Source organism: Salpingoeca rosetta (assembly GCF_000188695.1).
Source record: "Salpingoeca rosetta unplaced genomic scaffold supercont1.14, whole genome shotgun sequence".
In the NCBI taxonomy this organism is placed as follows: Eukaryota; class Choanoflagellata; order Craspedida; family Salpingoecidae; genus Salpingoeca; species Salpingoeca rosetta.
The window spans coordinates 1,361,043-1,371,042 of NW_004754920.1; the positions used below are offsets into that span (position 1 = coordinate 1,361,043).

General features: G+C 53.9%; 3 protein-coding genes across 3 annotated transcripts in view; 2 read left to right on the forward strand and 1 right to left on the reverse strand.

Annotated features, from left to right (window-relative positions):
- Positions 1–784, forward strand: part of PTSG_06396 (uncharacterized protein) — a gene marked incomplete at its 5' end in the record, with an annotated part of 1,924 nt that extends 1,140 nt beyond the window's left edge. Inside the window, 3 exons of the mRNA XM_004993229.1 lie at positions 7–58; positions 250–339; positions 672–784. Coding sequence (XP_004993286.1) covers positions 7–58; positions 250–339; positions 672–725 — 196 coding nt within the window. The 3' untranslated portion in view covers positions 726–784. The remainder of the gene's footprint in view (positions 1–6; positions 59–249; positions 340–671) is intronic.
- Positions 785–1,007: 223 nt separating this feature from the next.
- Positions 1,008–2,858, reverse strand: PTSG_06397 (uncharacterized protein). Its single transcript, XM_004993230.1, has 5 exons — positions 2,746–2,858; positions 2,421–2,511; positions 1,991–2,203; positions 1,532–1,739; positions 1,008–1,318 (listed from the first exon to the last, which is right to left on the reverse strand). Exons 1-5 carry the CDS (start codon positions 2,800–2,802, stop codon positions 1,219–1,221), a joined length of 669 nt encoding a protein of 222 aa, XP_004993287.1. The 5' UTR covers positions 2,803–2,858; the 3' UTR covers positions 1,008–1,218.
- A 30-nt stretch (positions 2,859–2,888) lies between these two features.
- Positions 2,889–10,000, forward strand: part of PTSG_12442 (uncharacterized protein) — an 8,347-nt gene continuing 1,235 nt past the window's right edge. Inside the window, exons 1-15 of the mRNA XM_004993231.1 lie at positions 2,889–3,299; positions 3,502–3,723; positions 3,937–4,086; positions 4,306–4,359; positions 4,514–4,616; positions 4,827–4,907; positions 5,177–5,343; positions 5,537–5,609; positions 5,816–6,135; positions 6,403–6,893; positions 7,117–7,320; positions 7,769–7,853; positions 8,066–8,134; positions 8,328–8,408; positions 8,616–9,995. Of these exons, the coding sequence (XP_004993288.1) occupies positions 3,042–3,299; positions 3,502–3,723; positions 3,937–4,086; positions 4,306–4,359; positions 4,514–4,616; positions 4,827–4,907; positions 5,177–5,343; positions 5,537–5,609; positions 5,816–6,135; positions 6,403–6,893; positions 7,117–7,320; positions 7,769–7,853; positions 8,066–8,134; positions 8,328–8,408; positions 8,616–9,995 (3,738 nt within the window). The 5' untranslated portion in view covers positions 2,889–3,041. The remainder of the gene's footprint in view (positions 3,300–3,501; positions 3,724–3,936; positions 4,087–4,305; positions 4,360–4,513; positions 4,617–4,826; positions 4,908–5,176; positions 5,344–5,536; positions 5,610–5,815; positions 6,136–6,402; positions 6,894–7,116; positions 7,321–7,768; positions 7,854–8,065; positions 8,135–8,327; positions 8,409–8,615; positions 9,996–10,000) is intronic.

A 10,000-nucleotide genomic window follows, 5' to 3' on the forward strand; every position in this document is an offset into this window, starting at 1 on the left:
TGCCAGCGACGACGAGTACGACACCGTCTTACTTCACGACTCCCAGCACCTCGACGAAGTCAGTAGGATGTGTGTGTGTGTGTGTGTGTGTGTGTGTGTGAAGATGCCGATGGATGGAGTTCGTTCTGCTTTGCGTGCAATGCTTGTACTTCATGCCTGTACATCCGACGAATGCAAACACACAATGCCCTCGACACCACCTGACATCCCACTTCCCCCATGTCACTGCCTGTTCCCGGTTGTGTGCAGCGGGTACAAGAGGAGACTGCCAACTATCTCGCCTCCAAGGGTGTTGGTGCCGAGCTCTGCCGCGCAATCGAGGGCCTCGTCGCTGACGCGGTATGCCTGGTGATCCGTGGTGCTCGTGTGTGTGTGTGTGTGTGTGTGTGTGTGTGTGTGTGTGTGTGTGTGTGTGTGCTCGTGTGTGTGTGTGTGTGTGTGTGTGTGTGTGTGTGTGTGCTCATGTGTGTGTGTGTGTGTGTGTGTGTGCTCATGTGTGTGTGTGTGTGTGTGTGTGTGCTCATGTGTGTGTGTGTGTGTGTGTGTGTGTGTGATTTGTACCATTGTTTTCGCTTGCATCTGCAAGTGCCCTTGTGTTTGCTCTGCTTTTCCTTCCACCCATCACCTCGTCTCATCCCCTCCCTCGCTATCACCATCGGTCCTGCTTGCAGGAGTACAACGAGTACCTCAAGTGGCTCAACGACACCGCAGACTTCCTCGAGTGAACACATCCCTTCCACCCCATCCAACCAGCCATCATCTCCCACATCCAATCATGATGACGATGGCGGCAGCTGCGCCCGCATGTTTGCACACTTGCGTATTGGGTGTGATGTCATCACAATGTGATGTGACAGCATTTGTGTGCGTTCATATGTGCGTGCCTGTGCGTGTTTGCCATTGCTGCCTTCAACCCTTTCCTCTTTTGTGCTTGCTTGTTTGCTGTTTGCTGTGTGCAAATGAACAATGGCGAGCAGACAACCAAGTACTTGGCATCCGATGAGCAAGTGGCATTATCTTTTACTTGCACAAACACACCCAAAACAACCGCAAACTGAATGAACTCAGACAAGGAACCACAGATCACATCTTAACAGCCAGCAAGAGCTTAACGCGCGCACACACATCTATCATGCACACACGCGCACACATCTATCATTCACACACACACACACATCACGTCACACACCACATCCCACGCCTCGCAGTGCGGTGCGGCTACTGGGGCTGGTCTGGTTTCGCTTTGGCGAGGCCTCGGATGCTGAGATCATACACAACTTGCTCCACATTCTTCACATCGTACTTCAGGGAATCAAACCTGTCAAGGGAAGGGGGGTGTAGTAGGTGATGGTGAACGGGCGGTGGGAGGACTCATTCGCACACGCATACGGACACACACACTCACTCACACCAACACATCACCGCACACAGACACGCACATACAGACACAGACACACACACAGAGACAGACACAGACACATACAGACACATACAGACACAGACACACACACACAGCCACACGCAAACGGACTTCCTGCGGAGGGAGTCGTTCTTGAGGTTGAGGAGCTTGAATGCGTCGTAGAGGTTGGAGATGAAACGGGAGATGGTGACCGGTCGCTCAAAGTCGCCCATGGTCACGCAGTTGGTGGCCAGGCGCGTCAGCTCAGATGGCAGGCTGCACAGTCCCATCAGGTAGTCTTCAACGTCAATGTGGAAGTCTGCGGGGTCGTTGGACGTGACTGGCAGCAGCAACACCGTTTGTGGCGTGGTGTGTGGGTGATGGAGGCCGCGATGCGTGAGAATACTGTGGGTCAACGTTGAATCGTGCGCTCAAGCCATACTCACACGTACGAACATGCACACGGATCACGCACAACACGCACACTCACAGATCACCCACCACACGCACACTCACCACACACTCACACACACACACACACACACACGCACGCACACACTCACTCACACGCACACACACACACGTACACACCTCCGAGAAGGTTCTGGATATCCTGGAGCTGGATGACGCTGCCGTCGTTGAGGAAGGTCATGAGGGCAGCAAGGTACACGGTCTGCTGTGTCACCCAGCGCCAGTGCATGTTGTAGCGGTAGTACTCGCCAGGCGGCACCTTCTCCGCAAGCTGCGCATACAGCGCCTTCATGGCCTCAAACCCCTTGGCTGCCTCGGCCGTGCACACTCCAACTGCAACCCGCAAACATCACACACACACACACACACACACACGCACGCACGCAGGCCACAACAGAACCCAAGGCATGAGCACAAGCACGGGTAGGCGAGCAACTTGAAAATCACACAGACGTTGCTGCTGCTGTTGAAGTGCACACACGGCCGCTTTGAACGGCTGCACTTTCCACAAGAAGAGAATGCAGGCTGTGCTTGAATCCACGCATCATACCTTTGTCGGCAGGGAGGTGATGGCACTGTTGCAGGGCGCGCTCGATCTCGCGCATCTTCGGCTCAATGGTCTTCACCACATCCTTGATGGCCTGTGCACACGTGATGGGTCGACACCGACGCAGCATCCAACAAATCAGCAACCACAAACAGCCCCTTGATCTCTCTCGTGCACACGTCGTTCACACAGAGAGAGAGAGAGAGAGATCACGCAGCACACTGCACAACTGACACAGCACACTGCACACTGCACACTACACACTTCACGCAGCACACTGCACACTGCACAACTGACACAGCACACAGCACACAGCATGCACACGCACCTCCCGCTTCTCTTGCTCGGCGTCTGCCACATCCTGGAACCACTGGAACATGCTCATATTGGCTGCTGTGTGCGCTGCTGCGAGCTCAAGGGTGTTATGCGGGTTGTGGCGATTGTATGAAAATACACATAATTTTCAGTCGCCGGGAAATTTCAAACAGCAGCTTCCGTCCACCAAGCACGACGAACTGTGTGGCTGCTTCCACAACCCCGCACACGCACTCTCCCTCCATCTCTCGCTTGCTCTCACTCTCGCTCTCCGTCTGTCACTGTGACCGTTGAGTGGAGAAAGTGAGCATGCCACTGACGGAACTGTGCAGCGGCAATGACGCTGGTGCTGGCGTGAGCGCAGCGCCGCAGAAGAAGCAAAAGAGCTGCGATGGCAACGTGCATGAACGTCAACAGCACGGCGAAGAAAACGCAGGCGCAGGCAGGAACCCGCAGCTCTTGTTCAAGCGACTGATCGCAAAAGCCAAAGAGAAGCAGGCAGCCTGCCAGTACAGGGCCGCCCTCAAGAAGTACGAGAAGGCCGCCACCCTCTTCACCACTCCAAAGGTGTTTATGGACGGTGCAGTTGTTTGTGTTTCACATGCGCATACAAGTCGAATGCATGCACCCAGGAAACACGAGTACTCACACACACACAAGTACTTACACACTCACAACCACACTCACACACAAGTACTCACATTCACACACACACACACACACATGTATCCACACACACATGTGTTTTTTCGCGCTTGCATTGACGTAGCTGGCGAAACGCATCGAAAAGCTCAAGGCCATCATTGCGCAGTGCAAGCCGCTCGGGGACGGGTTTGTGCTGGACCCAAACACGGGCTGCTGTGTGCTGGATGAGCGCTTCTTCTTGCCCCAGGACACGTACGAGAAGCTGTACAAGCACCAGCGTGAAGGTGTCAAGTGGCTCTGGACGCTCTTCAAGAACCAGCACGGTGGCATCCTCGCCGATGACATGGTACCAACGTGCAGCCTGTGTATGTATGTATGTGCGTGTGCACATATGTGTCTATGCTTTCAGTGTATTCTTGTGGATGCTTGGTTTGGAGGTGTGCTGTGCATCCCCGTGATACATATCTGGTTGCACCCCCAAACCACTTGCGACCAGCATTGCATGTCACATGGATGCCAAACCTCACCACACAACCACGCGGCCTGCCAATGATGGCAGGGTCTGGGCAAGACCGTGCAAGTGTCGTCGTATCTCGATGGCCTCTTTGCCTCGGAGCTGATCCACTCCGCGCTGATTGTGCTGCCACTCTCGCTCGCCGCCACGTGGAAGAAGGAGCTCGCGTTTTGGGCACCAAACGTCAACGTGCAGGTGTGTTGTGTCGTGTTGTGTTGTGTTGTGTCGTGTTGTGTTGTGTTGTGTTGTGTTGTGTTGTATTGTGTTGTGTTGTATTGTTTCGTGCCGTGTAGGAAACTCTGTGCTTGTTGGCTTGCGTGTATGTGATGTAGACTATGCGCGGGTCGTCACACGCACGCAGTTGTTATGTCGCCGCGCTTGTGCTCACAGAATGCAATGTCTACTCGTCTGCAGGTGTTCCACGGCACACGAAAGGCCGCACGGAGGAAGGCCCTCATGTCCGTCCTGGTTCGTGCGCCTCACATATCATGCAAACACACATAGCGCGTGCACACACGCACACACACATACACAGCCTGCTCCATGTGTTACATCTGCTCTTCAGTATGCAATTCCTGCTTCAACCTGGGGTGTAACGTCTGCGTGCGTTCGTGTGAGGCAGAAGGAAGGCGGCATCTGTCTGACCACGTACGGGATGGTGCTGTCGTCAACGGATGACCTCAACCACGAAGGTCACGTGTGGGACTACGTCATTCTTGACGAAGGTGTGTATGTGTACGTGTGTGTGTGTGTGCGTGCGTGTGTGTGTGTGTGTGTACGTGTGTGAGTGTGTGTGTATGTGCGTGTGTGTATGTATGTGTGTGTGCAAGTGTGTGTGTGTGTGGCACGCGGATAGTGAGCAGCTCATTTGGTGGATGCCATGTAGCCCCAATTAACGCAAGTTCTCACTTGCCATCGTTGCAATGGTATTGTAGGGCACAAGATCCGAAACCACACAAGCCAGAGTGCAAAGGCAATTCGCGAAGTGAACACAGACAACAGAATCATTCTCAGCGGTATGAGCACATGCATATGTATGCATGTGTGCGTGCATGTGTGTGTGTGTGCCCTCCCCTCCCGCGCATACTGTCACTTCTGAGGAGATGGACGCCGTGTGGGAGGAAGAATGGCGCACCTGTCGTCGGTAGTGGTGGTGGTGGTGGTGGTGGTGGTGGTGGTGGCATGTGAAACAAGTTGGTATGCTTCTCCTGCGTACGGCGGTCCCTGTCACCTTTGTACGCCTTCACACAAAACTTCGGAACACTTTTCGCGCGCGCTGCTGCAGGCACACCCATCCAGAACAAGCTGGGCGAGCTGTGGGCGCTGTTTGACTTTGTGTGCTTTGGCACGCTGCTTGGATCCCGTCGCACCTTCACAAATGAGTTTGAGAAGACAATTGTGCAAGGTTCCGACCGAAAGGCCACCAGAATGCAGAAGCTGGACGCACAAGAGGTGAGTACGCCAGAACAAAACGCATTTGCACAAGTTGTGTACGCGTGCACTTGCCTGTCTGTGCAGCAGCGCATGAATAACGTTGTTGACGTTCAGCGCAGGCACGGTCGTACAACACAAACGAGCATGCCTCCACATTCACCATCATCCCCACTCTGTAATCCATTCCATGTTCTCATCTTGCATCTCAAAGGTTGCGGAGACGCTGCGGAAATTGATTCAGCCACACTTTCTCCGACGCGAGAAGAAAACAGCGCTTTGCTCAGGTGTGTGTGTTTGGCTGTGTGTGTGTGTGTGTGCCTGCGTGTGTGTATTTGGCTGTGTGTGGGTGTGTGTGAGTTGTATGTGTGTGTGTGTAGCTGTCGTGTGTATGTGTGTGTGTGTGTGTGTGTGTGGCTGTCGTGAGACACAATTGACGTTTCTAGCTCACACGTTCCACACTGCCATTGTGTCAACGCTGCTGCAACAACAGGAGGTGGCGACCAGGGCAAGACAGCACAAGATGCCGTGCTGGCTGGCTGTGCTGTTGTGGACGACAGCCCTGACCAAGCAGCCTCCGCATGCAAACAGCTGCCAACGGATGCCAACGATGATGACGATGATGCTGGCGGTGCAGTGAAGCATGAGAGCGGCGCGCCCAAGTCGCTACCACGCAAGGACGATCTGGTGATGTGGATTCGGCTGTCTGAGCTGCAGGAACGCATCTACACGCATTTCCTCAACTCCGAACGCGTGCAAGAGATTCTCAACTCGACCAAGTCCCCGCTCGCCGCCCTCAATGTCATGAAGAAGGTCTGCACTTGCGTTTTTGTGTTTGTGGTGTGTAGGTTGTGATTGTATGCTGATAGACGTTTGTGTGTTTGACTGTGTTGTACTTTGTATCCTGTATGTTGTGTTGTGTCGCACACACACACACACCATGCTGCCGTGGTTCGCTGTCTGCACGAAATTATTTCGCTTCCTTCGCTCACATCCTCACACCACCTGCGCATACACACACATACGCACCTACATTGCTGCACAATCCACCTCCACAACACAAACATCTCTTCAATGCAGTTGTGTGATCACCCGCGCCTGCTGCGTGGACAGCAGCAGTACCACGTTGCTCTTGGTTTCCGCGACGCTGATGAGAAAACAGACACTGCACGTGACGACAGCACAAACGGACGTGGAAGCAGCAGCAGCAGCAGTCGCAACAACAGCTATGATCACGGCGCTGGAGATGATGATGATGATGACGACGATGATGATGGTGTGGGCACGCTTGGTGTTGAACGGTTGGACTTGAACACGACAGCAGCAGCGCTGAACGGAGCAGATTCACAGCTGCACGCTGGCATGTCCACTGTTCTCGATGAAGAGACGGTCAACGCAATCTTCAACCCGCATGTGTCATTGCACGATGTGGTGAAGCAATCTGGCAAGCTGCGCTTCTGCGTGCATTTGCTTGAGCAGTTGCGACAGGAGGGCCACCGCGCTCTCCTCTTCAGCCAATCCCTCAAAATGCTCGACATCATCAGCGCCGTCCTCAACGAACAGGGCGTCAAGTGCGTTGTGTGTATGTGTGTGATGTGTGTGCGTGCGTTGTGTGTGTGTGTATGTATGTGTGTGTGTGAGTGTGTGATGTGTGTGCGTGTGTGTGCGTGCGTGTGTGTGTACTCATGCCTGCGCTTGGCCACAAGCAATACTCCATGAACTCCAACAGTGATAATGCAGCACAGTTCTCATCACAGCCTTGTGCTTGCGCGTTTCGTGTATCCACCATCGCAGACATTCGCGCCTGCATGGTGCCATCAGCGACACGGATGAGCGGCAGAAAATCGTTGATGACTTCAATAGCGACGCGTCCATCTTCTGCATGCTTCTCACCACGCAAGTTGGTGGTGTTGGTCTCACACTCACAGGGGCAGACCGCGTCATCATCTTCGATCCAAGCTGGAACCCGTCCACAGACGCACAGGCCGTCGACAGAGCGTGCGTGTTGCCTCTGCGTCAGTGTGTGTGTGCATGTGTGGATGCGAGTGACTGCAGCAGTGAGAGAGAGAGTGTGTGTGTGTGTGTGTGAGTAAGAGAGTGAGTGAGTGAGTGAGTGAGCGAGTGAGTGAGAGAAAGAGAGCGAGTGTGTGTGTGTGTGTGTGTGCATGTGTGGATGCGAGTGACTGCAGCAGTGAGAGAGAGAGTGTGTGTGTGTGTGTGTGAGTAAGAGAGTGAGTGAGTGAGTGAGTGAGCGAGTGAGTGAGAGAAAGAGAGCGAGTGTGTGTGTGTGTGTGTGTGTGTGTGTGTGTGTGTGACATCGCCCCTCCCCCTTTTCGATCTACAGCTCCACCTCAGCCGTCGATGCAACGAGTGACATGTCCGTCATCTGCAGTTTAACCTCATCGCCTTTCTCTTGCGCATGTGTGCACGCGTTTTGCTTCAACAGCTACCGAATTGGGCAAACGCGCCGTGTTGTTGTCTACCGCCTCATCACGTGCGGAACAATCGAGGAGAAGATTTACCGCAAGCAGGCGAGTACATGAATCTGCACTTGTTGAAAGCCACACAGCAGTGCACATGTGCTCTCGTGCGTTCGTGGGTGTGTGTGTGTGTGTGTGTGTGTGTGTGTGTGTGGGTGCATTCTCTTGTTTGGGCATTTCAAGACTCGTTGCAGGCGACAGGATTGTTGTTCACAACCAGGTTTCGTTCACGTGCGTGCATGTGCGTGTCATTGCCACTGCAGGTGTTCAAGGACGGGCTGTCTCGTGTGGCGACGTCATCGCAGAATCCATATCGCTACTTCTCCCGCAATGTACGCACTCACCCAGACTGACATCAATGAAGGAGGTGGTTGTTGTGTATTGTAGCTGCTTTATTCTTGTTTTGGCGGTGGTTGACACGCTACTACACCGCAAGCACCCACGTGTGCTCACACCTGCTCGATCGTGTTCTCATCCGTGTGTGCATACACTGAACACGGTCGTTTTCACGTGTGCGCAACACAGGAGATCAAGGCTCTGTTTAAGCTGGAAGACACGTCCGTCTCCGAAACATTTGTGCAGCTGCAACAGCTCCACGGCAAGCAGGTGTGTGTGTGTGTGTGTGAATGTGAATGTGTGGTGTGGTTGTTGCTTGATTGGTTGGTGGGTTGATGTAGTTTGTATGAGTGCCCGTGAGTTTATTTGACACGTGTGAACTCAAATGACAATTCAGATTGACTCGAACGTACTGTGCTGCTCACCTTCCCTGTATCGAACTGCCTCTCCCGCCTCGATAAATGCTCCCTTGTCCAGATTGATGATGAGGAGCTGGAGGCACACGTGCGGGCACTGCCGGCCACAGAGCTGTCTGCGACATCAAATCACGCATTGCTGTTCAGCAAAGCAAACCAGGACGAGGCTGTGGACCATTGTGATGCACACGGCGCCCGCACACGCGCAGCAGACAAAGGGGAGCGGCTGCGACGCGAGGGGCAGGATGCAGGACAGCAGTCGCGAACACACGCACAACACAAGCACAAGCGCCGTGTGGCTCATGAATCTGATGATGATGGTGATGGTGATGGTGATGGTGATGGTGATGGTGATGGTGATGGTGATGGTGATGGTGACGCTGAAGATCACGGTGAAACACACGACGGACACGCCAGCAGCACCTTAGAATATGAGGATGAGGGCGAAAACGAAGAAGAAGAAGAGGAACGCAATCACCCAGGACAGCAAGATGATGAACAAGAAGCGGAATGCACAGGTGAAACGATGGAACAAGCGATGGACGAGGCAGATGTGGGCCTTTGCAGTGATGGCCATGATGAACATGCTGACAGCGATGGCTGTGCAGATGATGAAAACGCATTCGGCGACGCAGACAGTCCAGTCGTTGGCAGTGCCCACCGCCCCTCTCAATTGATTGTCACCTCAGAGGAGGAGGAAGAAGAAGGAGAAGGTGCGGCATCAAGACACGATGATAGCAGTGATGATGGCGCTGACTATGACGATGCAATCAACTCCTTCACACACGATGAAAGGGATGAAGACGGTGATGAAGAACTCCACAACGACACTGCCGGTGATGGCGATGACGAGGAGGAGGAGGAGGAGGAGGAGGAGGAGGAGGAGGAGGAGGAGGAGGAGGAGGAGGAGGAAGAAGACAGTCGTGGCGATGAGTGCTTCGGTGATGAACATGGCAGTGTTGTGATGCCTGCGGCCACATCGTTTCTTGAAAAGTATCAGGGCGCGAGCATGATTGTCATGGATGACTCCTTTGGTCATGGCAGCGCTGGTGAGGACGACGATGAGGAGGAGGACGATGCAGAGTCATTCGACACATGCGCAAGCGATTTGGACATGGATGTTGCTGGTGCCAAGGAGGGTGATGCTGGTGATGTCGGCCGAAGCAGCGCTGCTGGTGTTGAGAACCAAGGTGACATGGAGGATTCCTTCTACACGGCCGACGAGCGTGATGATGAAGAGCACGGTGATGATTCTGCTGACTGTGAGGAGGTGTATGATCAGCACGATGGTGTTGGCACTCCGTCTGCACCGAGCAGCCCCGTCGCCCCGTTTGAGGTGCATGGCCGCATGTTTTCCTCGCCAGCGGCTTTTGTGATGTCACCACAGTCACGTGTGGACACAACAACCGCTCCAGTCTGTTCTCGTCACCAGTCAACCAAGGTAAA